Genomic DNA, 27,842 nt, shown 5'->3' with positions numbered 1-27,842 from the left:
AGTTTTAATTATCTATTATTTTTTACTCCAACCCATAAAATTGTTTCAGAAGACATTAATTGATCAAGTCATGTGGATTACTTTTATAGTGCCTAAATATGCCTTTTGGACCATCAAACAACCAGCAGCATCTTGATACCCATTATCTTGCATTGTATGGACAAACAAAGCTGAAATGTGCTTATAAAATATTTCATTTTGGCTCTGCTAAAGAAGGAAAAGCACTCATCTGGGATGGTTAATGGTGAGTAAATCATGAGAGAACTATCATATTTGGGTGAACTAATATTTTAAAAGTCTAACGTGTCAAATTACTTTTTGGTGCCAAGGTTTTTGGTTCCCAGAGAAGCAATGTGTACTCATATAAAAGGAAAAACTAATCTCTTTGAATTGTAAAACAAACATTTGTCTAATCTTCTCTATCTGAAGCTATTCTGTTATCTTGGTGGAAATCACCACTTGCAGTTTTTTGCATAGGAGAGGATGATAAAAAGTGCAATTATTGTCACATGAGCAGGAACAGGCCGATTCAGTCAAGCTTGATGCCATGTGGTGTCCATCACTTCCAAAACTCAAGGCTGGGAAATCAGACAATGATCGCCCAGATCCAGATGATTACTGTGAGGTACTACATGATAGATGGATGTTTTTTGTTTGCTCTTGAGTTGACTATTTACATAAGCACATTTCCTTTTGTGGCACATCGTGTTAAAGACCCTTAAATTATTTCTTGATATGCTGTTGATAACAGTGTTTACTGTGTTTGAGTGCTTTCCATAGTCAACAGTTCTCATAATTTGATCAGTGTTCATAGTCAAATTCTATGCAGCTGATAAAGCGATGCTGGTCGCACAATGTCACCATGAGGCCAATGTTTGAGCAGGTGAAGAAGATTCTTGATAAAAATGAACCCAAAGTCATCCCTGTGGATATGATGATGAACTTGGTATGTATCTAATCAAGACTTTCTAGATTCGAGTTTTGTACTTTTTTGTTTTTACATTTTTGAAATGTAAAGTATGGTCACCCCTGTTCCAAGCCCAATAAATCTACACAGATAACATAATAAATCATATGAAAATGTGAAATTGTATTATTTGATATAATTACATTTTATGGAGCACTATTGGTTTTAACTGTTTCTTTTTTGCTTGATAATTTTTTTCTAGATGGAAAAGTACAGTAAACATTTGGAAACTATTGTAGCTGACAGAACTCAAGATCTTCTGCAGGAGAAGCAAAAGACAGACCGGTTACTCTACAGTATGAATGAAGCATATATGAAATTACATGATCAAATCACCTGAAACTTTTTTCAAGTAAATTAAACAACAAATGGTTTACTTATAGTATTCTCAATGACCTAAAAATACCCAAATGACCTTTAAGATAGCTTTCCGTAACATGAACACTGATCCTAATGCTTCCACCTACTGGACATTTAAAGTAGCTCATTTGTAACATCTCTGCTCTACTGTAGATTTCTTGTGCTGGTTAAAGGGATAGTTCACCCAAAAATGAAAATTCTCTAATTTACTTACCCTCATGCCATCCCAGATGAGTGTGACTTACTATCCTCTGCTGAACACAGTCTTTAAATATGTATTATAAGTATGACCTATTTTATTAGTATTGACCGCTCTGGGTCAAGCACCCCTCAACAGATTGTGGATTTCCTCATACTTTACACCACATTTGATGACATCATACACAACTATGATGTTTACAAAGTGGAAACTATTGGAGATGCTTGTGAGTCTGGTTGCAGAACTCCTTTGATGGCATAAAACACAATTACAAAATTATTTCCCAGATATGGTAGTCTCAGGAGTTCCAAAAGAGAATGGGGTCAACCAAACTGGGGAGCTGGATTTGATCAGCATTTACCATGCCTTTAAAATCCCACACAAGCCTACTACACAGCTGGAGATACAAGCTGGCATCCACTCGGGTCAGCATGGCTTCTATTAAAGACCCTGTTATATTAAATTCAAGTTTTATGTCTTTTATTCCATGTCTGTAATAACTTTTAGAAACATGTATTTAAAATATACAGTCTTTCACTTCTGGGAGACAGACCAAAAATATTGACTCATCATGCACTGTTCAGATTTTCTTCCAGTCAAATGCTCTATAGAATGAGTATGTCCCTCTCTCCATTACCACCTGCAACTGACTAACAAATCATCAAATACATCAATGTAAGACAGAAAACCGCACTTGCCAAGTGATTTCATGGGGTCTTTAATGATCTGTACCTGAACTAAGCTACAAGATGACTATAATAATCAATACTAAGAAACTTCGTATTCCATGTTTAAAGATTATTCTACTATTCTATTATTCTATTCTATTTTCTTACCCAGGCCCAATAGTGGCTGGTGTGGTAGGCAAAAAAAATGCCACGATACTGCTTATTTGGTGATACTGTGAACACAGCAGGGTCCACCAGGGAAGGTATTGTTTGGGCGAGTTCTTTACCCAGTGTCAATTAGTAACTGATCCTGGCTGACAATTCTGGGAATTGAATCTTGTAAATATTTGTCTTTGAGCACTGTTTTATTTGAAATGATCATGAGGGAATTTGACACGTTGCTTCCAAGTGTTCCGATACTCAAGTTTGTGTTAGGGCATATGGTCAAAAGAAATATGCATTCCAGTATAACATAATTTACAAATAAAAACTGTTTGCTTTACAACTCGCTTTTCTGTGGCCATTTCACCTGGGAACTGAAGCTCACTCATACCATACGTTCATCAACACTTCCAGCTTCAGGCACTGGGGGCAGTGCTTTGAATTTTGGTGGGCACAGACCGATTTTAGCTGTCGACCTAATGAACTCGCCGAATTCAAAGTGAGATCAGTCTGGTTTTGATGGAATATAAAATAATATTCGTTTTTGCTGTATTTCTTGCCTGTGTACTAGATGCTATTTAGCAGAGAAGGGCCACTTCTATTAAAATGAATGGGAGAAATTGCAACGGCTAACGAATGTAGGAAGGAAGTCCCGCCTTACAGGTAAAGAGCCAATCACCCTTTAGATACAGACATCACCTGTCAATCGACTCAAGAATGCGCATGGGCATTAGCTATACAATCAACTTTCTTCTTCTTTTTTTTTTAATCTGAGGGAAAGAAGCTATGTCTATGATACCAGTGTTTTTTCAGATTTGACTTCTGATTTGAAATATGTTCTTTAATCGTAATCTTGACCAACCGTTTTTGAGATTTCGGTCTTTCCCCAATCAAGTAGATAGGAGCTCCATTTTCATGACTGGAAATGGCTTCCCAGGAGCATTCTAAAGATGGCCGCCAGTGGACAAAGACTTTGTTCATACTTATGACTTTTATTTTGCAGACAATAAAACAGGTATCCCAAATCCCATTCAAATTAAATGGGAGTGTCCCGGGCAAAATCTAAGAACCAGAATATCATAGACTTAGAGATGGGCTATTTTGACTTGAACCAGAATGCAACCTCAAAGAAAACTGGAGCAACCACCTAGCAACCATAAAACACTAGAAACCTCATATCCACTCTGAATACTTTAGCATCTCAAAGCAACCTTTTTCCATTTTCTTTTCAATCAACTCATCAGGCTTGTCACTTCTATCCCTTGTGCCCTATGCATCTTATTGACATTTACATTATTTATTTATTGGTTCACTTCCAGCTTTAAAGATCCAGTGCAGTGGATACATGCAGTGGACTACAGCAGACCTGCTTCTTACACTTGGAGGATATGTCCAGACATGCCGTGGGTCTCTCAATGTGAAGGCAAGACGTTAAGTGTTGATACAGCACATATGTATTGACAGGAATCGCTAAATGGCCACCCACTGAGCTATTCTTTGCTATTGTTGGACTGTTGTAAATTTGACAAAGCAAAATATTTCAGTTCACCAACCATAGTTACAAGGAAAACTGACCTATTCTCACAAACTCTGCATTCCTGCTTGACAAAATGATTAATGTGACCAGTGTTACTAATGTTAATTTAGTTAGGACCACTCTGTTTAACATTATTTAAATTTATTTGATAGAATTCTTACAATAGTTTGTTGTTGGTGGCAGGCTTCAGCTCTCATACTAGACAATTTGGTACACCTCGCTGAGGCATAAACCCCACAAGCCTAAGACAAATAACCAGATCATTTTTTTTAGCTACAGTCTCATAGACAATAAAGATACAGAATGATTATTATTCAGGACAAGATTGAAGAAATTATATTGCTATCATAGGTTAAAATGATAGTTATATCTCCTTAGGCAAGTCATATGAAATGCTCAGGTGGGCATAGCGCAAGGAGGAGTTGGGGGAGGTGGGTTAGCAGATGTCTGTGCGACAGGCTGGTGAGAATGTGTTTGGATGAGCTAATATGTCATGACTGATTGGTAGGGGGTGGAGTTGACAGATCAGATGAGTGTCAGCTGATGCTGGTTAGCAAACAGTGGTCTGCCAGAATTATGCTTGGGCTCAATTTCAGTCAGGACCACTCTGTTTAAAATTATTTGAATTTATTTAAAACATGTCTTTCAATAGTTTGTTGTTGGTGGCAGGCTTCAGCTCTGAGGGGTTCAGCTTCCATACTAAAAGATGTGGTATACCTTGCTGAGGCATAAACCCCAAAACACAACGACGTAGTATATCTGGCTCCAAATTGCTCAGGGAGCCTATTAAATCAATTTAGCTTTTCGGTTTTGTCATATGCATATCTATCATTGCAGAATACACCAACAGCAGAGAACTTATGTGGCACATTAGTCAATATCAAATCAATTAGAATAGATTTCTCTGGACATCTAATATTTAGATGGATGAAGTTTACAACAGCAAAAACAAACGGTTTGCTGCACAAGATCGAATGTGTAGATTTCAAACATTAATAAGTGGATAAAAAAAATTACTTTTTACAAAGCATTTATCACGAACAAAAAGCGCAAAAAAGTATAAAACCAAAATTTTCAGTGTGCATGCTTCTCATCTGCATGTCGATATCAGTCACACTGAAGAAGTTTCATCAAGTTCTTGTGCATGTACAGTATATGTATGCACATTTTCAAATCGGACGTTTGTTTTCTTAATAAACAGCACGTAAGTTTAAAACTCTTGCTTTAGCGCAGCGGTTGATTGGCAGATAGAACTAACATTTACTGTACAACCCAAGAAGTCCTTGGTTTCACCAGGCTCGTGCACAGGGACTTAAAACCTATATCCACAGTCCTGTAAATACATGCTGTATTACTGAGTCCAATTTATTGTTTGTAATTTACTGTTGTGGCTGTTGAAATTTTTATGTCATACAGATATAGATCAGTCAGACATATGTGTCATATGCAGTGGCATCTAAGGCTCATTTTTAAACTCATTAATTTAAGACTGAAATGTCTTGCTGATGAGAGAGGTCAACAGAGAATGGCCATACTTGTTCGAGCTGACAGAAGGGCTACAGTAACTCAGATAACCACTCTAATTGTAGTGAGCAGAATAGCATCTCAGAATGCACAACAGGTTGAACCTTGAGGCGGATGGGCTACAACAGCAGAAGACCACTTCGGGCACTTTATAAGAACCACAGTGTTCCTAATAAAGTGCTCAGTGAGAGTATGATCAAAGCTTTTGATTGTTTAAGGTGCCAAGGCAATCGTTCCCCTCAGGCTATCATTGAACACTCACTGCACATGCGCATGACCGTCTCCAGATCTCAATTGATTAACATAGAAGATGATGGGCTTTGCATAGCAAATTAAATCTATTAAGTGGCTTAAACGCAACAGTTATAAATATAGAATTTCTCAAAAGAATATCTACTGTTGTCTTGTATAATGGACATAAAACAAGTTAAAGATGCAGAGATGATATTATTTCTTCAAATAAATGTTTGATAATGCCATGCTTTTTGTACAACACCACCACATCTTGTAAAGCGCAGCCCCACCTGCCCCTAATGTAGAGACGCCACTGGCCATGCGTCTGGACAACATTAACTTCAATTGCAAGTCTAAATTATTCTTTGCGGTTCAGTATTATGCCACCAATGCTGTCGATTGAGCCCAGAATATCAGAATATCCCTTTAACTTAATAACAAATAATAGATTTTCGCATGATTAGTTGCCTAATTTGCCAAAGTAAGGTTTATTTTGCACATCCTCATTAATTAGAAAAACACCTGAATTCATAAACAGATTTGCTGTATTTTAGACCCTTGTACCAAATTGATCAATAATTGATCTTTTTCTTCCAGAGATGATGGTATACATAAGAGAATAGAGGCCTGAGGATTAAAGGTCCCAAGAGACTGAACCTAAGACCTTTGCTCAGCTGTGCCATATCTAGGGTTTGGCCTCAGCTGGCTTTTGTGTTTCCCACTAAGCAATGTCTGTTCATTATGCACAAGCATATATGCACCTCTCTCTTGCTCCCTCTCTCACACTCTCTTTTGTAGGATACTGTCCTTCAGAGCATTGTGCTAACCCTGAAATGTAAGTAATCATGCTAAATTGGTACTAGAAAATCACTTGCCATCATTACAAGTGATATGAAGGCTAATTCACAGTTGAAAGCTATTTGGTTCATTAAATTAATCTTAATATTGTCTTTGTGTCTGTTTTTAGTTGCCACAGTATTTAATAGACTGGCATATTTTAAGGTCAATATTAGGTCAAAAATGGCAAAAAAGAAACAGCTTTCTCTTGAAACTTGTCAGTCAATCATTGTTTTGAGAAATGAAGGCTTTCAATGCTTGAAATCGACAAAAAACTGAAGATTTCATACAAAGATGAACAACTGGATCTAACAAGGACAGAAAGAGATGTGGAAGGCCAAATGTACAACTAAACAAGAGGATACGAACATCAGAGTCTCTAGTTTGAGAAATAGACGCCTCACATGTCCTCTGCTGACAGCTTCATTGAATTCTACCCGCTAAACACCAGTTTCATGTACAACAGTAAAGAGAAGACTCAGGGGTGCAGGGCTTATGGGAAGAATTGCAAAGAAAAAGACAAAAAGAAAAGGTTAGAGTGGGGAAATAAACACAGACATGGACAAGAGATAATTGGAAAAGAGTGTTCTGGATCTTAACCCCATTGAGCTTTTGTGGGATCAGCTAGACAGTAAGGTGCGTGAGAAGTGCCGGAAAAGACAGTCACATCTATGGAAAGTGCTACAGGAATCATGGCGAGAAATATCACCTGAGAATCTGGATAAACTGACTAGAATGCCAAGGATCTACAAAGCTGCCATTGCTGCACTTGGAGGAATTTAGTGGAGATTAAGAATTTTAAATTGTAATAGTAATTTTTCCCATTAATAATGTCTTGACTATTACATTGTTGAATGCCACTTTGGTGAATAAAAGTAACAAAGTCTTTCCATAGGACGAAATCTGTACATTATCCAGTGTAAATCTAACAGCAATGACAGTGCATGTCCAAAGTTTATCATTTAAAACACTGAGACATGAAGTTAATGTTAAATCAAAAAATTATTAACAATTTACTGCCATTGCCTTCTTAATATGTAATCATATAATCCATAAAAAGTAACTGTAGTCTGAAATGTAATTTAATACAGTTACAAGTACTTGGTTTTTGTAATCTGATTATGTAGTCCATATTACATGTAATATGTTACTACCCAGCACAGTGTGTAACAAAACTGAGAAAAGTTTAGCTTTAAGGTTGGATGTATGATATACGAGAGTGTAATAAATGTGTATTTGTAATATTGTAGATTAACCCTTTTTCTTCCCTTTATCTGGCAACATATCTCAGGGCATAGGCACACCTCAAAATGTGCTTAGTAAAAGAATGAACATCATATGACTTAATTTTCTGCTTCCGGATCTTAAGACAATGTTCACAATTAATATTAGCAGTTTTATTTATTTATTTTTTACTGAAGAAAAGTACGATTAATATATAATTAATTATCACATAGTCGGCATGTCCTGCACGATGGGCGGCCATGTTGGTTTTAGCTCAAAACAGACCTAACTATGATAAATAATAACAAGTATCTTTTGGTGCATGTTGCCTTTTTTAGGGTTAAGATACACGGGAGAAGATTTACTGATTGTGACTCTTTGTTTAACAGGGTAAAGGTGAAACGACAACAAGGTGGCAGGAGGCGAAAACGAGCCCCACAGGCTCCTCTGTTTCAGGAAGATAAGTTTCTGGATTGTCCTATTCCTGTTAGCAATTAACATATGACTTCAAACTGCTACTGTTATAAAAGTACATCAGTGATAGAAAATTTAATAAATAGACTTTTTAATATTAATATTATTGGTAACTGGCTTTATTGAAGTGTATAGCCCTATTTAATGTTGGTATATGTTTTAGATATTTCATTTGAATACTGTTGCTCTCATTGTTTCAGCTGTTTTGTGTATTAGGTTTACAGAGATGTAGTTAAAATTTGTTGTATGTTTTCTTTCATGTCTAGAAGATTTTTTTAAAAAAAAGATCTAATGGTCTTTGTCATATATATGTTCAAAGGAAAAAGGACAACTTTTTGTATGTATTTATGGTATGCGTTTAATAGAAAACACTTATAGGTGCACACAGTCATTTTTTCCTCATTAATAAGTTTAACTCCTAAAGATATGAACTGTAATTTTGCCATTTATGTAGGAAATCATGATCACTCACATTCAAATTAAGTCTCCACTCATATCAGTAACCTTATAAAACCTGTTTTATTCTACATGGAGAGGGTCCGCACATGGGGGTGGCCATGTTAGAATCACATGACCAGCCAAATACTACTCGCTTAATCTCAGTTACATCCTATTATCTGAAAATTTCACTAATTGATTAAAGTAATCATGGCTGACTGCGAATACTAAATTTCTACAATAGCACATGAAACTTAAAACTATTGATTTTAAATTATGCTGCATCCAAGCCGCTAGGTGTTAGTGTAAGTCCAAGATGACACAAAGTTACTGAGTGCACGTTTAAAAGTAGAAATTAGATACAATATTTGCTTTTCGGATCTTTTTGACGTATTAATTAAGCAACGAATGTCCTTTATAAATGCATCTTTCATAAGTTTCATAATAATGAAATGTGTCTTAAGCAAACAACAATCGTTCTTGTTTGATATAAAAGTGTAATAGGCTATATATTTAGTCACTTACAAATGTTATTGCGCAGGGATACATAAATAAACAGATCTTCTACCCATCTATAAAAACCTCCCTACTCCGCAAAACGTAACGGTCAACTAGCGTGTTACGACATTAAGTCACCGTTTGCTGACACCAAAGAAATGAATGGGGAGAGCCGTAAACAGACACCCATGTGTCGCAAATTGTCCGCGTATGTATTATAAAACTAGCTATTTTATCTTAGTAAACTCCTCACATAGTTCATAGTTTATTGTAAAATATGTTGAAGATTAGCGGACAGGTTGTCAATTCATTAAATGATGAGCTATTTCCTCACAAATGCAGTTTATTTAGCGAACTGAATCATCTCCACCATTGACATCCTTTAAAAAACGGCCTCTTGTCTCCTCACCAGTGTGTTTATGGGAACGCCGCGTTGTGCTATTTATTTTAAATTCACTGTAGAATAGCTCTGGACACGCCCTCGAATTCGTTGCGTGGCAACGTGTTTGCTTGTGCCTGTATTCGTGCAAGGTTGAGACGTGCAGGAGCTCTGCATCAATGTAACAGTGTGCCACGATAAGACGCTTTATTTCGCAGATTTCCCGGGAAGATTTGTTCAATTTGTGCCGATGTTGGGAAATGAGAGCACCAAACCTCGCAAGTAATCTTTAATTCCAGAAGGTACACAGTAAGTAAAATGCTGCTGGTTTTCAAGTTACAGTCCTCTCGTGTTTACCAGGACTCTATTATGCTATTACAAAATAATATTAAATATGGAAATGTGGATTTAATGTCTCGTTATTATAGTGTAAAATCACGGTCATTAGGCAGAAATCCTTCAATTCACATTAAACTAGTTTTGGTTTAAGCATCTTGCTGTGTACTAAATTGCAAGTAATTTAGAGCTAATCTTGGATTAATCTAATGTTTAATAATATCAATAATTTTGAGAATTGTGACACACATATATTTAAAAATGAATGGATACAATGCTAGCCCAGAAATATTGTGAACATTATCCTCTTAGCAGGCTAAAATCTGTGTGTACTGTGTACAATTATAAAACATTTTTTTTTTACTATATCCTTGTACTAATTTAAATTTTCTTATGTATTATTGATGATTTGGTGCATTACTTAGTCTGCTTTGCATTCAAAATTTGATAGATGCATAGAGTCATTGTAGCTTAATGCCATTGTGCAAATTGTACAATGAATAGAGAGCAAAACACTGACAGTCTATGGGCACTGATCTTTATTTGTATGTTTTTGATAAATCAGTTCAGGTGTGTTTCATTTGCATGCAGAATAATTCAAGCAGACATAGGGGATATAAGTTACAGATTTCACTGTGGTGCTCCACATAACCAGAGTCTCATGGGAAAAGGGAAGATTATGAGACTCAAAATAACAGTGGAAAGTTATTTTAAGGAAAGGTAACCTCATTTAGATCAGAAATCTGGTCACTTTAAACCGTAGCCAGAATGTAGTCTTGTGAAACATTTTCACTCTAAACTCTACAATTTTCAGCATCGTAAAATTGCAGGCATTGCATCGAATTTTTTAATTTATTAACTGACATTGTGTATGTTTCCAGTTCTTTTTCCAGAAAATATAGGCAATATTGTTTCAAATGTCTCCTTCAAGGCTGTACACTCCATCTGTGGCAAGTCCTTTGCCCTTAAGTTCTTTCAATGTCTCAAGCAACTTCTGCACAGAAAAAAATATCTCTGAGTGCATTCTGTACATCAATCAGGTAAGTGTTTATCTGCAGCTTGTCTTGGGTGCACTGTCACTTGTGTAGGTTTGACTGTGAACATAGTCTGATCATTGATCACCAAGTTTAGGATTCTCTCATTTTCTTAAAACATATTTAAAGAATAGTTCACCCAAAAATGACAATTCTCTCATTTAGGCTACTCACCCTCATGGCATCCTAGGTGTGTATGACTTTCTTTCTTCTGCAGAACACAAAGATTTTTAGAAGACTAACTTTAAAGCTCCAAAAAGCATATTAAGACAGCATAAAAGTAATCCATAAGACTCCAGACTCTATATACAGTGGGTACGGAAAGTATTCAGACCCCCTTAAATTTTTCACTCTTTGTTATATTGCAGCCATTTGCTAAAATCATTTAAGTTAATTTTTTTTCCTCATTATTGTACACACAGCACCCCATATTGACAGAAAAACACAGAATTGTTGACATTTTTGCACATTTATTAAAAAAGAAAAACTGAAATATCACATGGTCCTAAGTATTCAGACCCTTTGTTCAGTATTTAGTAGAAGCACCCTTTTGATCTAATACAGCCATGAGTCTTTTTGGGAAAGATGCAACAAGTTTTTCACATCTGGATTTGGGTATCCTCTGCCATTCCTCCTTGCAGATCCTCTCTAGTTCTGTCAGGTTGGATGGTAAACGTTGGTGGACAGCCATTTTCAGGTCTCTCCAGAGATGCTCAATTGGGTTTAAGTCAGGGCTCTGGCTGGGCCATTCAAGAACAGTCACGGAGTTGTTGTGAAGCCACTCCTTCGTTATTTTAGCGGTGTGCTTAGGGTCATTGTCTTTTTGGAAGGTGAACCTTCGGCCCAGTCGGAGGTCCAGAGCACTCTGGAGAAGGTTTTCATCCAGGATATCCCTGTACTTGGCTGCATTCATCTTTCCCTTGATTGCAACCAGTCGTCCTGTCCCTGCAGCTGAAAAACACCCCCACAGCATGATGCTGCCACCACCATGCTTCACTGTTGAGACTGTATTGGACAGGTGATGAGCAGTGCCTGGTTTTCTCCACACATACCGCTTAGAATTAAGGCCAAAAAGTTCTATCTTGGTCTCATCAGACCAGAGAATCTTATTTATCACCATCTTGGAGTCCTTCAGGTGTTTTTTAGCAAACTCCATGAGGGCTTTCATGTGTCTTGCACTGAGGAGAGGCTTCCGTCGGGCCACTCTGCCATAAAGCCCCGACTGGTGGATGGCTGCAGTGATGGTTGACTTACTACAACTTTCTCCCATCTCCCGACTGCATCTCTGGAGCTCAGCCACAGTGATCTTTGGGTTCTTCTTTACCTCTCTCACCAAGGCTCTTCTCCCCCGATAGCTCAGTTTGGCCGGACGGCCAGCTCTAGGAAGGGTTCTGGTCATCCCAAAAGTCTTCCATTTAAGGATTATGGAGGCCACTGTGCTCTTATGAACCTTAAGGGCAGCAGACATTTTTTTGTAACCTTGGCCAGATCTGTGCCTTGCCACAATTCTGTCTCTGAGCTCTTCAGGCAGTTCCTTTGACCTCATGATTCTCATTTGCTCTGACATGCTCTGTGAGCTGTAAGGTCTTATATAGACAGGTGTGTGGCTTTCCTAATCAAGTCCAATCAGTATAATCAAACACAGCTGGACTCAATTGAAGGTGTAGAACCATCTCAAGGATGATCAGATGAAATGGACAGCACCTGAGTTAAATATATGAGTGTCACAGCAAAGGGTCTGAATACTTAGGACCATGTGATAAATGTGCAAAATTGTCAACAATTCTGTGTTTTTCTGTCAATATGGGGTGCTGTGTGTACAATAATGAGGAAAAAAAATGAACTTAAATTATTTTAGCAAATGGCTGCAATATAACAAAGAGTGAAAAATTTAAGGGGGTCTGAATACTTTCCATACCCACTGTATATATATTCAGAAGTGATATGATAGGTGTGGGTGAGAAACAGATCAATATTTAAGTCCTTTTTTACTATAAAGTCTCCTCCCTGCCCAGTAGGTGGCGATATGCATGAATAATTTGAATCGCCAAAAGAAAAAGAAGAATGTGAAAGTGAAAGTGGAAAAAATGACTTAAAAGGTGTCATGAAATTGTATAGTTTTATTATTTTCCCTAAGGTCCACTGATAATGTTAGTGAAGTTTTTTTATTGCATTAAAAATTGCATAATTTAGTACTATATGATTATTTTGCACCCTGTTTTTGGCACTGTCTGAAATGCTCAGTTTTAGCATAAGCACCTCTTTAAAACTTCAACGTAAATGCCCACTGTTCTGATTGGCTAAAATCATGCAGCCCCTCTAATAGAGCCATTTTTGAAACTCAATCAGAAGAAAATGAATAAGCACCAAAACATTGTTATGGTTTACACAACGCACATCCAACACATTTCATCCAAATATATTAAACCAGTGGATCTCAAACTTTTTTTGATGAATGCCCCCCTACTTCATTTCCTTACCCTTTACCTTATGAACATTTTAATGTATTTATTTAATTTATTTTTATAGTTTTAACAGTGGCATTTATAATAAGACCATAGTAAGCACATGGAAGCATGGATCTTCACTACCGTGGTTAGATGTAACATGATTTCTATAAAACAAATTATGGAATTTTGTGTAATTACAAACAGTAGGCCTACTCTAAACACAAACGCATGCTAGACAAACGTCTTGGTTTTTGTTAATTAAGTGTCTTGTGCAGGTGCGCTATTTTTTAGATGATGTGTCTAATTAAACATTTATTTATAAGCATACTGATACACCTGCTTTCTGTTTGTAATTGATGTGCTGTTTCTAGCCTTTTTTTATCAATGTGATCGATCTGAATTATTGTATTGCAGTGAGGATACAAATTGTATTCAAATAAGATGTGTTTTTGATTCGTTTATAAATTTCTCTCAGCTGCATGAAGATATTAATTTGCTTTCTCAAGCCACTAGCTTTAAATATACAACTTAGCTGGCTAAAAAAAATGCATAAACGTGACCAGCTGGATATAAACTAATAAATGGTAACAATCGTGACATTTAAACATTTGGGAAGGATTTGCATGTATTTAGTCACATTATTCTAACCGCTTGAGGTTAGCTTTAATGTTAGCATCCTCTCAGCCTTGTCTGTAAAAATACAGCTGATCTCTACTAATGCCACATATAGTCAACAAATGAATTACTTTATAATGATATGATGTGTACCGTAGTGTACACATACCTTTTCATTGTTGATGTTTTAAATCTGCATCTGTTGTGTTCCGCTCCATGCAGAGTGAAGTTTCACGTGTCAAAACAAACACCACTAGGCAGCAGTGAAGTGATTGTTTTTAATGCACCTCTAAAGGCTGCTCTCATATTGTATAATGACAGCTGAATGACCTCCTCTTCGGAGTTGTAACTTGACAGAACTCTGCAAGCATCTTTTAAAATGGCCTGAGATTTGTATCAAGCAGTCAATGATGTCTGTCTGTGCATGTTTATGTAGAAAAACATTTAAATCCAGACAGGCACATTGTAACAAGGTAAAAGGGAAGGAGGAGGTAAGAACCAGCTTGACAATATAAATGCTAATTTAATAATGAACTTAACCAAAAAGACAAACACACATAGGTGTCGGACAGATGCCCGTAACTCTCTCTCTGTCGCACTGCCATCTCCGATCGGCCTTTATCCCTCTCAGAGGTTTGAATAGCCTGATTAGGGGCAGGTGTGCGGAATCACAACCCGGCCCCGCCCTCCGCCCTGCCACACACATGAAGGTGGATGAATCTTCCATGACAGGCCCATCTCTCTCCTCTTCACTCCTGCGACTGACTGAGCACCAGTGGGCGGGGCCAAGTGTGCAATGATGGAAAAATAGGCGTTGCATATGCAGATGTATTTGGTCCTTGTGACGTCACAAGTTCCACGAATTCCAAACAAGCTGTTTTTGCAGCTTGGTTTAAATAAATGCTCTTTTTAAGTAGGAAGCTTTCAGTTCTGAAATGTATGTTTTTAATAGTATAAATACCTCTAATATGTCAAAAGATCAAGGAAAATCTTAGTTTGTGTTCAGCAGAAGAAAGTCATACACATCTGGGATGGCATGAACCATCTGTAAAATCTGTACTTCCACTAAAAATTAAGTCACTGAGAATAGATTCTTTCTGAAGAATCTTGCAACAGTTAAAAATGCACTCCTAAAAACATTTTAGGCTCATTACCAGCAGGTAGCCCAACATAGCAGGTAGCTGGTATATGCCATAATTACACTTCAAATAAATGCAACATTGTTCTTTATATTGCATTCACAGGAGCTGTCATCCCTGGGCTTTCCACCAATCTTCCGTAATTCAGATGGCACCCATGATCTGGATACTGTGATTGCACTAAACAACATCTATGACCTGGTGCAGCTGCACCGCCAATCTGTTGGAAGGATGGAGGCGCTGGAGGTGGAGCAGCTCAAGTCCAGCAGTGACCTCCATTACCAGCACCTCACCAACTCTAGACTGAAGGTTTGGCTTTTTATTGTTGATATAACATTTGTAACATTGCTGGCATGGACAATGATGAAGATGTGAAGATGAACCCAAGTGCAGTTTACTTACAAAAGTGATATCCAAGAACCCTAACTTTAAATGTGAACAAAACATAAACTTGACTACTCTTGACATGGCTTGACTATGAAACAACATTACACCAACAATGCTCCACAATGGACAATGGCAACATGAGGGCTTTAATACATGACATGGTTTCACCTAAACCAATGAACAAACAGAACTCTAAACAAGATAACTAAACAATAAACCAATGAAAACAAGACACATGAACATGGCGGGAAAACAGGACATCACATGACAAGGAAACGCTTGACAAAACAGGAACTAAACTTTTCAAAATAAAAAAAACTTTAAAACAAAAACACATCTAGACATGACAACATTGTTATTATTAATTTGTTATTATTTATAAAAAATATGGATAGATAATGCACATTATGCATAACGAATATGAACGTATAAGGGAAAGTGTAAATGTTGTAAAGTGTAATATAAGTGTGAGGATCCTGCCATCTCTACTTGGTCTTTTCTTACTCTTTAGTGCAGGATCCTTGTATCCTTTTTCGTTGTAGTTATTGGTACTTTGTATTTTTTCTTTCCATGTGTTTCTCTGCCCTGCCTGTTTCTGTTCTCCTCCTTCCCCCCTCGTTTCCTTGATTATCTTTTCTACTGGCTACACCTGCCCTCCTCATTTGCCTCCTGATTTTTTCCATCTTTATATTCTCCTTGTGTCTCTGTCTTGTGCTGCATTCTTCCTCATGACTTTGTGAAGTTGTGTTTTTTCCCTGTTGGTCTGGTTTCCTGATTCCCATTCACATTGTTTATTTGTATTTTGGTCAGAATAAGTTTCTGTTACTTTATTTCGGGTTCGCCCTCTTATGGGTTTATTTGATTTCATGCGTTTTTGGTTCTCTCTGGGTATTTTTGTGTTTTATTTTTTTGCCTAGTGTTTGTATATACTTTTTTTTTCTCTTAATAAAGGATTGTATTTATTTTTTATTTTTTTAATAGTTTACTCTGCACTAGGTTTCTTCTCACAAACCCTGACAATGAGGTCATATAAACGGCATGCATTATAATTATTAAAGCTTTTTTTTATAACTAATAATACAAAATAGCATGTTACACTGCAGGACTGATCAACTGTCCTAAAGGATATCATCCACTCCACTCTCCCCTGAGCCCTCACGGCTAGATGATTGGCTCCTGAGTTCGGGGCACTGCTCACAGATCTTTTTAGAAAGATTGAGTCAATTCCATATTATCTCTGGCCTTAATAGAGCTAATGATCTTGTCAAATGTTGCCTCAGACACCTCCTTAGGAGTGAATATGGGCAAAGCATTATTCTCTGATTTAAAACAGATTGTGTGGACAAAATATTTTTGTGAGAGCATTTATTGGATCCACAAAATAATTATCAAAAATATCTGCTATCACACTATGATCATGAATACATTTTCCTTCCAACTCAAGTTCTATATCTTTCACTTGCATTTTCTCAGATTTTCCCATAACAATTTTACATTCCCTCTTCCTCTAATATAGTAATATACAATGATATATAATATAAAGTAAATACAATTTTGCTTGAGCTTTTCTGATTTCACTTATTACTTTATTCATTAATGTATTCACATTTATAAATTACTCAATGGTCTAGGACCTAAAAACATTGCAGATATTCTTGTTGAATATAAACGTTTCAGACAATTAGGATCAAGTCAGTTATAAAACCAAGGGTTCACTCAAAACATGATGAGACAGTGTTTAGCTACTGTATAATGCCACCCGTAGCTGGAACCAGCTTCCAGAAATGTGCCAGATGTGCTCCAATATTAGTCACATTACAGTCATGAAAACACATCGGTTTTATATGTGCATTTTCTGACTGAGCACTGTGCTGCACTTAACTGATTGTTCTGTATCATTTTGTCTCTGTATTTTTCTCTTTCCTTTTTATTCATTTGAATACATTTTAAACCAAAATTGTAATTCTTAATTTGTAATCTTATTTGTATTACTTGACATTAAGTGATTTTAAAATTGACTTTTACCTTTTATTTTCTGTAACATTTATATGTAATGTCACTTAGAATTACCACTGTGTATGAAAGGTGCTATATAAATACATTAACTGGCCACTTTATTAGGGAAACCTGTACATCTACATATTCATGCAATTATCTAACCAGCCAATTGTGTGACAGCAGTGTTAACTTCAGTTAATGTTCACATCAACCATCAGAATGGGGAAACATTTTTTGATCTCAGTGATTTAGACCGTGGCATGATTGTCCAAATTTGTCAGACCAGGTGATGTTTTTCCAGTCATCTACTGTCCAGTTTTGGTGAGCTTGTGCCCACTGCAGCCGCAGTTTCCTGTTCTAAGCTGACAGTAGTGGTACCCGGAGGGGTCTTCAGCTGCTAAAGACCATCCACCTCAACGTTCAAAATTGTTGTTCTTTCATAAATGTTTTTTTGCATAGCACTGTTGTAACGCATGTGTTTTTGGGTTACCGTCACCTTCCTATCGGATTGGACCAGTCTGACCATTCTACTCTGACCGCTGTCATTAACAAGCCCTTTTTGCCCAGAGAACTGCCACTCGCTGGATGTTTTGTTTTTCACACCCTTCTCTTTACACTCTAGAGTCTGTTGGAGATCAGCAGTTACAGAAATACTCAAACCAGCCCATCTGGCACCAACAATCATGCCATAGTCGAAATCACTGAGATAATTTTTTTCCCCATTCTGATGGTTGATGTGAACATTAACTGAAGCTCCTGAACCACATCCGCCTAATTTGATAAATTACACAACTGCCACACAATTGTCTGATAAGATAATTGCATGAAGAAGTAGATGTACAGGTGTACCTAATAAAGTAGCTGGTGAGTGTAAACCTGCCTTGACTAGCCTATTATAAAGCTCAAGTGTGATTTGGAGATAATGCTTTTTCAATGTTTTGTAGGACCAGCTTGAAATTTCGAAAAAGGAAAATAAGCGCTTGCACGAGAAAGAGCGTCAGCTGGAAACAAATATAAAGACTTTACAAATCTGCCTAAAAGATGCAAAAGAAGAGGTAAGAAAAATTGATATTTAGAGCATCGTGTATATTTTTTCAATTCTACAATGCTTAACTTTTAATCTCAATCTTTTGTCAAACCAAATATGCTTGTTCTTTAATAGGCACAAAGGCTGCAGGGTATCATTATAAGTCGTGATACACAATACAACCATGCTATTAAGAGAAGAGAAAGGGAGCACAACAGAGTGAAGGAACGCCTCAATCAAATACTCATTGCTAAAAAGGATAATAAACAAGGTAATATATGTCACTTAACCCACATATGGTCTGATTTAATAAAATTGGTTTCATTTATCTGAGCAGGACAAGACTTTTTGACTTTTCTTCCACTTACCATCTGAACATACAAAACAATGTGGGCATAATTCTATAAGTCTAAGCTGTTGTAGTAAAAAACAAAAAATAAAAAAAAAAGTGGCACTTTATGTATTTTTGGTCAAAATTGACCGACCATTGAAAATGAATGGGAAAGAACATAAAACAGAGCAGTTTTTTTATCTGTCAAAAACAATCAATACATCAGCCACAATGCAGAAAACACACACAGAAATTAAAGGGTGAGACTATAAAACATCCAGAGTGTAAAACATACACACCTAAGCACACACACTCACTCACACATAAAAAAAATTTACTGGTGAGAATATAACAGTAAATATTTTTTTTTTAATTTGACTAACAAATCAGCCACGATCCTTAACACACACACACACACACACACACTCAGATATGAGTGGGTGAGACAATAACACCAACAATGCAGAACATGCATGCACCTGCGTGTGCGCGCACACCAATGTATGGAAGTATACCTTTACCACTCTGGGCATGTTTATGCAGATATATGCAGGTGCCTCACCTTCCAGACAAAACACTGCATCTTTCTGTTATGGAAACAAAGACAAGTTATAAATGTGGCCTCATCCAGCCTTGCTCAAAGTTCACTCTTTAGCAGCACCATGACGAAACGCTTTACTGTTCAGGAGACCCTGCAGCCATCTACTGGCTATTATTGTCACAACATTTCAAGTCATGTTATTTATATTTTGTTCTCAAGATTGCAGCAATTGGCATCCAATGTGTCACATTATCAATATCAAGTTTCAACTTATAGAAGTGTAAGTTTTTACTGTACTAAAGCTTCATAAATTTGCTAAATAAGATAAAAATGGCAACAACAAAAAACAAAATCCCAAAAGAAGTGTATAATTTTATTGTTATTACTTCAGGGAAGAAGAAATGGGATCATTATCATCATAATCATCCAAAAAAAAAACATCTCTTAGTAATATAGCATGTGATATAACATGTAAATATATTGTGAGGCTTTTGGAAGTAGAATTTATTTTCATAAATATTTTTTCTATTTGTTTGATTAGTAAGACTTTTAGTTGATAAATTAATAAAAAATTAAATGTTATGTTTAAGCTGAGAGGCAAATCGAAACCAGCTAAAAGGTGAAGCGAGTAATTTCTGTGCGATTAACATCACTAAACAGAATTGTAAACATGATGGCTGCTTTCGTATAGGTTTTTCAAATGCTTCCCTCTCAACCATTATTCAAATGATTGTCCACCCCATTTCCATGACATTGGTTGTGCCAATATTGGGCTAGTTGGGATGCTCAAACAAATAAGGCAATGTTTTTATAGCAGCATAGAGCCATAGTGTTTACACTTTTCAGGGGATGTATACATTGCAGCTGATTATTAATTACTAATTATTAATTGCAGCTGTATTATTACAATACATTAAGCTGAGAAAGGAGAAAGTATTTTATATTAAAAAAAAAGTACACACTTCAAGTCACTTCATTGTTTAATTTAGTGCTGCCCTGAAGGATATTTCAGGATATTTAATTAATTTGCCTAATGTGCTCGTGTGCATGTCTCTGTCAGGAATGGATGTTTTGAATTATGTTGGAAGGCCAGATGGGAGGAGATGTCTTTGGAAAACTGGAAAAACTGAAGCCAGGTACAAAGCATCTGCACTATTGGAGTTCTTCTTCTTAATATCAAATAATTATTGCAGAAGGCAAACCTTTGGATTGGTCATTCTTTATTTCAGACATGAAGAAGAAATGTACAAAACTCTCCTGAATCAATTTGATAATCGTCAGAGGGAGCTAACGCTGGAAAACACTGAGCTGAAGAAAGTGCTTCAGCAGATGAAACGAGAGATGGTGGGAGTTTTAAATTCAAAGAGGAAATGCCAAAAGGAAGAGAAAAAGAGCAATAATGCAGATAATGTTAGTTTCCGAAGATGGTAATTTTGTTTGGCTGCATAGTTTCATAAATAAATCAAAGCAAGATAGATTTTTGTCTTTTTTACCCAGCAGACAAATTCAGATGATGAGGAGAATTCTATGAAAGGACCTTCCGGGATGTCCTGTGATCATGCTCGGGAGAAACTTACCAACAGCATTCGTCAGCAGTGGAGGAAACTGAAACACCACGTTGAGAAACTGGACAGCCAAGGTACAGAGAACCATATAAAAAAAAAAAATGCTGCAATTTATGCCAGATTGAATGTACAAGAAAGTATTTTATGTTTATATTGAAGCACACATCAAATTCAAAGACAAAGGTACATAGAGACTGGGCAAGGCTGTCTTCTGATAAAATGTTATTTGGTATTGCAGCATCCTTGGTGCAAGCTGGAGACAGTGAGAAGCTAATCTTCAAACAACTACATGATGAGGAGATAGAGAGGCTCAAAGTAGAAATTCAGCAGTGCAAAGAATTCATTCAGACTCAGCAGCAGCTTCTGCAAGTAAGAAGAGACAAAATATTTCTCTGATCACTCTTGCTGTATATGTATCATTAGCTGCTTTTCCACTATCGGGCCAGTGCATGCCAGGGCTATCAACTGGCCAGCTGGGGCCAACAGCCTCGGATCTTGAGCCGCAATAACAAAATCAATCTGCGTTCAGACCATCGTCCAATACCTCGGCAGTGTTGCCCAAAAACCCACCCTTAATATGCTGCTGCGGTGACAACATCACACACACTGCCATTTCACAAGCAAGAGGGAAGCTCAAACGGAGGCATCGTGTTATATAGTTATCTACAATATCGAGTTTATATCCAATTTAAACAGCAAGATAAGTTAGCATTGACAACTCACAGACTGTAACTGCCATGGTGTCCCAGCACACGATCTATGAAAGTTCACCGAACCATGGAAAGTATTTTCTTTGGACACCAATTTGTCCATTGGGCGTTTTATTGCCCATTCCTAATCACCACTCACAGTTCAAGAGATCACAATGATGTGGGTGTTATCTTTTCATTTGCATGAAAATCGTCCTACATATTTAGATACCATGTGAAAGATTGATCCTATTCTGAAATATCTACAGAACTACCCCAACCAATTTAGAACTATCATAAAGCAACTTTTTTTTTAATTTTCTTTTTAAATCTGTATGCTGCTTGAAAGCCCTGTAAGGTTTTTCAAAAACTGGGTGTCAAAGGAAGACACTCAAAAAAATTTTTTAACTACACCACTTTATGAATATTAACATGGAATAGCTTGTTGCAAAATCTCTGTCATGATGTCAAATTTGAGACACTGGAAAGAGCAAAAAACAGTTCAAGAGAACATGATATTGAACAGAGCATTTTTTTTTTTTTTTACAGCAACAGCTCAACACACCCTGTGATGAGGAGACTGCAGCTGTTCTTAATGACTGCTACATGCTGGAAGAGAAGGAACGCTTAAAAGAGGAGTTGAGAGTTTTTGACGAACAGAGGAAAAACTTTGAAATGGAAAGAAGAAATTTCACAGAGGCTGCCATCAGATTGGGCCATGAGGTTCTAATTTTGACTCATTATTTCATTAGACTTCTTAATTCAGAGCAAGGTCCTTTATTTTAGAAATAAAAAAAATTGTCTTTCAGAGAAAATCATTTGAGGACGACCGTGCAATATGGCTCAAACATCAATTTCTAAACACAACTTTTGCAGACCAGATGAAACCACAAAGTCGAATGACTGATGAATTATTCAACTGTGAGTATTGCCTGTTTTTTTTTTTTTTTTTTTTCTAGTTTAACAAATGATCTTGTTTAAAAAATTAAAATAGCACTTTTTTAAATTTGCTTTCTGATTTTGCAGACTCTGGTCATGAAGAGAAACACATACCAATTTCTGCTAAAGTGAGCAAATCTCATCTTTAGTTTTGCCAATCTATGGAACCACATGCAGATGATTCTGGACTGTTTTTAATCCAACACCAGATGAGGGATTCCTTGAGCCAATGTGAATGAGAAGCTTCCAAGCTCATCATTATCTTTATGAAGAACATTCAAAATATGGACCTGAATATTAAACCAAGTTTTGTGTCACATTGTATTTGTGATACTATACATTAGGATCATCAAAGAACATCACTAAATCATTGAGTCTCTACAGGTTTTAAAATTATATACAGTATACTGGCAATGAGCTATGTTTAAAAAATGACCATGACATTTATGACTTTTTGAAACATTAGAAATATCTTGTATATATTTATTAATTTGGATGGATGGTTAGATGGATGGATAATTTTAATTTGAGCATTTGTTTGTGATTTGGACTTGGGAGCATTTGGACAGACTCAAACAAGTGTCAAATCAGACTTTTCCCGCGTCCAGTCGAGTCCCGCCACTTCTTACTGTGCATACCATGAGTGCTCGGACTTACCTGAGCAACATTTCCTTATGACATAGCAAGTATGACGTGTGTCCCATATTTCTGTCAGCTGTGTAGAATGAATCATTCTTTTGTGTTGATTATTTTTTAGTGAATTGGCCAAACGGATTAGGATTTACCTTCAATCATATGAAAATGTCGCTTGTTGTTTGCAGTGGGATGACCAGCCGAATCGGGAAGGCAAAGTGTAATTTGAAGGGTACTTTGTCCTGTGTAAAAAGTGCAGCGCCTGTCTTTGCTGTCTGAATGTGAACTACAATGTTTGATTTTGCCTCCATGTACATGGGAAAATTAACATTACAGAGACAGAAAAACACATTGCTCACAGTTTTTGTGTCACACGAAGAAATGTTCATCTTCTTTCGGCTCCTTGTTGAAAACGCATTGCCATTTGGGCTGGCTGATTGGATGATAGAGAACAGCACCGAGCGGCATGCGCGTGACGTCGTTGCCATGGTAAACATACATTTAAGCCGAAAGGACATTTGAGGATATATAACTTCAATGAAAAAATTCAGTGTGCTTAACGGTTGAAACTGGAACAAAATAAAAGTTTTGGGCAAATTCTTGAGACACACGCTGTAACCTCACGCCTCCTTCGTCCCTGGAATTTCGCTGCGCAGTGGTGACCGTATCTACTGGAAAGCGAAGCAGACATTTCCAATGAAAATCCACCTCGCAATCATGGCGCTCGGCTTCAATTGGAATGAATTGAAAATGCCCGGTTCACTTGCCACGTTCCATGTGACTGCGCCTGCGTGATCGCATAAAATTAGATGGTACATTAATTCTTTTGATATCTATTAGTGCTTCCAAAATTGAAAATTTAGCAATGGTTTATCCATAGGCCTATCTTGTACAAAACACCAGTTAGGAAGCTTGGATTGTCACAAAATTGAGTCAAATGTCTTTAGTAGTTTTATTTTATTAATGTAATCTTTGGTAACATGATCATCAGCAGGCATTTTATTATAAATATAAATATTTAAATAAAATTATGAAACCGTAAAAAGGCTTATGCATTTTTACATTATTATTATTAACAATAATCAACATTACCCAAATTCTAACCTTTTTATGCTGCTTGTTTAAACTTATTTTGCAGCTTTGAAGATTTATGACAAGAACACGTGAAATGTTCCATTTAAATTATTCTGACGGTCAAACAAAAAATTAATGCCATAATGACTAAACATCAATAGGGATGTGCACATGTGAGAATGACAGTCATACTGTGTTTAACGTTTGTTGGAGTGTGTAAATTAACCATTAAATGCCTTACAATAAGCCTACAATTTGCATGAAATACAAGAGACTGCTTAGACAAATGTCTCATGTGCTGAGAATGTGCTAACATGCTAACCATACAAATATAAATCATAAAAGTTTAAGAACCACTTCAAGGTCAGAATGGCGACCTTTTGAATCACGCTCGCACCAGAGAATATTGCACCTCGACCTGCAATAGGCCTTTATCACAGTGCTCGTGTCGTCACTTCCAATGGCGGATAGTAGCGTAAAGCGACTTCCGGTTTAGTCTGTAGCAATGGCGGCGAGCACAGCGAGGCATTGTTGTTGCGTTCCTAAATGTTCAAATAGTTCAACTAAACAGCCGTATCTCAGTTTCCATTCTTTTCCAACCGATGAAAAAGCGAAGAAAATGTGGATTCATGCTATTCGGCGGGATGAAGGCAAAAGTTCTGCAGTTTTAAAAGGGAGTACGTACGTGTGCGGGAAACACTTCACAGAGTCTGACTGGAGAGATGAGAGTTTAATTGTCTTGATGAGGGACAAAGCAGACATTTTTTCTTTAATATATACATGAATGTGTTTTCTAACTCTAGGAGTTGTTAAACTAATACTGGTGTTGATTGATTGCTTGTTTGTTTATTGTTAAAGAATAGGTCACCCAAAAATGTAATGTATGCAATTTACTCACCCTCGTGCCATCCTAGAGGTACATGATGCACTCTCTCTCTATATATATATATACACATATGTATACATACGTATATACACACACACATGTATACATATGTATGTATACATATATACACACTAACTCTTAAGAGTGCTGATGTTGATAAATTCAATTTTTGGGTAAACTACTCTTAAAGATTCTTCAAATGTCTATTTTGGTTGGACAACTTTTTGTCTTAAATTTTTTATAGTGCCTAACTTGCCATAACCAAGTTCTCTGTAAATTGTCAATGAATAAATGAGAAATTGTAACTTAACTTTTTAATTGTCACAATGCAGTCAATACTTGTACATATATGTATAAAAGTGGTGCAATAAAAAAAAATCCAATTTTTAAGTTTGCAAATTTTAGGCTCATTTACTAAAAAAATGTTGCAACATTAAATGCAAGTTTTCACAATTCAATATTTTTGTACAAATTAAACTAAACTTAAAGTTATGAAATGACAGGCATTTGATTGGTGGCAACTTAAATCATGTTTCTTTTCTGTATATACATTTTATACAACAACATTTACATCAAGTGGGCCTTGGTAATTAGCCATTAAACAGCAGTTCGCCCATATTTGGTTCAATGTGCCTGTCAGTGTGAGAGGAATGGTAGAGTCCCAGATGTGGTTTTCTTTAATTCGTCGAATTACTCTTTCCACCACAATCCTTAGACGGCTATTGATTGTGTACGTTTCGTCTCTTTTGTAAATTGTGCTGCTCTTCTGAATGGAGGGATAACAAGTCTGGCTCCCACATTTTCAAGCAGTGGCTCTATGGTAAAGCCTTTTCTGCCATACAACAGTCTCCAGGCTCGAGCAGTTCCAAAAGTCCAGACTGTTTTGTTATCTCCCTGTCTGAGATGGATCCAGTGAACAGCTGTGACACAAAGGTTATGGCCCCACTTGGAGCAACACCAACCAAGCCTTTGAAGGTAGGGTAGTTTTTGTAATATGAAAACATCTCTGACTGTAGTGTAAGTGCTGTGGGGTTTTCACATCTGATCTCTGTACAGTCCAAAATAACACGGACATCTGGGCAGTACTCCTTAAATTTTGCTGGCATGGTTGCTCTGACTTGCTCTTTGGTCATCCAAATAGGCAAAGACCCCAAAACAAGGTACAGAAAATTTGCTCATGTTATGATTACTCGACTGACCGTTGTCGTACTCACATTAAATATATCTGCCAGGACCTTCTCTCGTAGACCTGCAGACACGCGACAGCACTAAAGAAAAACTCATCAAAAAGCTGAAGCTTTCTATTAGGGCTTGGTCCTGGAACCGTCTCTAGACTATGTCTCTGTGCCTTAGACCAATACACAAGGTTCGATGCTGATGGTTCTATTGATGGTTCCACATTTTCTTCGCTTTTTCATCGGTTGGAAAAGAATGGAAACTGAGATACGGCTGTTTAGTTGAACTATTAGAACATTAAGGAACGCAACAACAATTCTTCGCTGTGCTCGCCGCCATTGCTACAGACTAAACCGGAAGTCGCTTTACGCTACTATCCGCCATTGGAAGTGACGACACGAGCACTGTGATAAAGGCCTATTGGCCAAAATGCTCTGTTCGACTTTTCTGAGAGAGACCCAAAAATTTGCTGTTTGAAAATACATATTTATAAAATTGTGCCATAAAAAAAAAAACTATTCAATTTGGTTAAATATGAAATGTCCAGGATTGTAGTTTAAAAAAATTATAATTCAAACCTATTTAAAATAAAACGTAATATTTAATTTGGCAAAAATCATTTATACATCCAAATAGGCCCAATTGTCTTTAAAATGTAAACAGTCATGAAAGTGCAAAACATGACTGGTTAATATTAATCTCAAACTGAACAAATTGGTAAATTAGATGCTAGCTATGTGATTGGCAAATATAAGTGAGTTTGACAGGATAGTTTTACTTAACATTCTAATTGTCATCATCCTCTATGCTTTAACCCTTGTGTGACCTTCTGAACATTTTTGTCTTTTTAATTTTTGTTAAGTCATTTTGGCTAAGGTGTATATTTTTTGGGGAATTTTGATATTTCAACCTCACTTCCTGTGATTCATCTATAATACACTGTGTACACAAAATAGTTACACTCAGGACCTTCAAGACATTTGAGTCCATATTGAAACCCATTAAAATGGCAATATTTGATCGCAGTGCCATTAAAGCATGAACTCATGAATTCTATGATATTATGCTTTCATTGCAGAGTCCTGGCATCAAATTATATATATGTATATATATATATATTATACCAGACGGTGCCATTTTCCCTCATGTTTAGCCTGTAGAGTACAGGATATAGAGTAATAATCTTAAGGGGAGCATCGTCAAATACATGCCTTTTCCCTATTTTCTCTTTGCTGTATTATAGAGCACTGCAGGCCAATTGCATGAGTGCTGTGGCTAAAATGATGTGGGTGTGTTGGCATGGATGTCAGAGTGTGTTTTATAAGTATAGTATAGTAAAACCCATAAGTATAGTAAAACCTGTATAGTAGACCTTGTGGGGACATTTTGTCGGTCCCCATGAGGAAAAAAGCTTATAAATCATACTAAATTATGTTTTTTGAAAATGTAAAAATGCAGAAAGTTTTCTGTGAGGGTTAGGTTTAGGGGTAGGGTTAGGGGATAGAATATATAGTTTGTACA

The 27,842-nt window shown here is 36.7% G+C and overlaps 2 protein-coding genes across 5 annotated transcripts; both read left to right on the top strand.

Annotated features, from left to right (window-relative positions):
• Positions 1 to 862: 862 nt before the first annotated feature.
• On the top strand, positions 863 to 2,425 carry LOC127640978 (retinal guanylyl cyclase 2-like). Its single transcript, XM_052123715.1, has 5 exons — positions 863 to 946; positions 1,170 to 1,252; positions 1,631 to 1,752; positions 1,814 to 1,951; positions 2,367 to 2,425. Exons 1-5 carry the CDS (start codon positions 863 to 865, stop codon positions 2,423 to 2,425), a joined length of 486 nt encoding a protein of 161 aa, XP_051979675.1.
• Positions 2,426 to 9,180: 6,755 nt separating this feature from the next.
• LOC127641444 (afadin- and alpha-actinin-binding protein-like) lies at positions 9,181 to 23,654 on the top strand. 4 transcript variants are annotated; one of them, XM_052124469.1, is made up of 12 exons: positions 9,181 to 9,803; positions 10,719 to 10,877; positions 15,181 to 15,384; positions 18,405 to 18,515; positions 18,623 to 18,758; positions 20,420 to 20,495; positions 20,589 to 20,769; positions 20,857 to 20,998; positions 21,163 to 21,293; positions 22,163 to 22,336; positions 22,423 to 22,534; positions 22,640 to 23,654. In XM_052124469.1, exons 2-12 carry the CDS (start codon positions 10,755 to 10,757, stop codon positions 22,699 to 22,701), a joined length of 1,452 nt encoding a protein of 483 aa, XP_051980429.1. In that variant the 5' UTR covers positions 9,181 to 9,803; positions 10,719 to 10,754; the 3' UTR covers positions 22,702 to 23,654. The 4 variants fall into 4 exon arrangements, with proteins under 4 accessions (XP_051980429.1, XP_051980428.1, XP_051980430.1 ...); XM_052124468.1 differs by having other exon boundaries at positions 10,429 to 10,877; XM_052124470.1 differs by having other exon boundaries at positions 9,181 to 9,810; positions 20,860 to 20,998.
• The last annotated feature ends 4,188 nt before the right edge of the window (positions 23,655 to 27,842 follow it).

Source organism: Xyrauchen texanus, chromosome 50 (assembly GCF_025860055.1).
Source record: "Xyrauchen texanus isolate HMW12.3.18 chromosome 50, RBS_HiC_50CHRs, whole genome shotgun sequence".
Classification (NCBI taxonomy): Eukaryota; Metazoa; Chordata; class Actinopteri; order Cypriniformes; family Catostomidae; genus Xyrauchen; species Xyrauchen texanus.
The sequence above is the reverse complement of the archived record's forward strand: the minus strand, read 5'-3'. Positions and strand labels throughout refer to the sequence as shown.

Bases quoted from the DNA above. Each gene is read 5' to 3' on its own strand.
- LOC127640978 (XM_052123715.1), top strand. From the start codon at position 863: ATGAGGCCAATGTTTGAGCAGGTGAAGAAGATTCTTGATAAAAATGAA. The intron at 1,753-1,813 runs GTGAGTCTGGTT...ATTATTTCCCAG, and splicing joins GGAAACTATTGGAGATGCTT to ATATGGTAGTCTCAGGAGTT. The intron at 1,952-2,366 runs GTCAGCATGGCT...TTTCTTACCCAG, and splicing joins ACAAGCTGGCATCCACTCGG to GCCCAATAGTGGCTGGTGTG.
- LOC127641444 (XM_052124469.1), top strand. From the start codon at position 10,755: ATGTCTCCTTCAAGGCTGTACACTCCATCTGTGGCAAGTCCTTTGCCC. The intron at 18,516-18,622 runs GTAAGAAAAATT...GTTCTTTAATAG, and splicing joins TAAAAGATGCAAAAGAAGAG to GCACAAAGGCTGCAGGGTAT. The intron at 22,337-22,422 runs GTTCTAATTTTG...ATTGTCTTTCAG, and splicing joins CCATCAGATTGGGCCATGAG to AGAAAATCATTTGAGGACGA.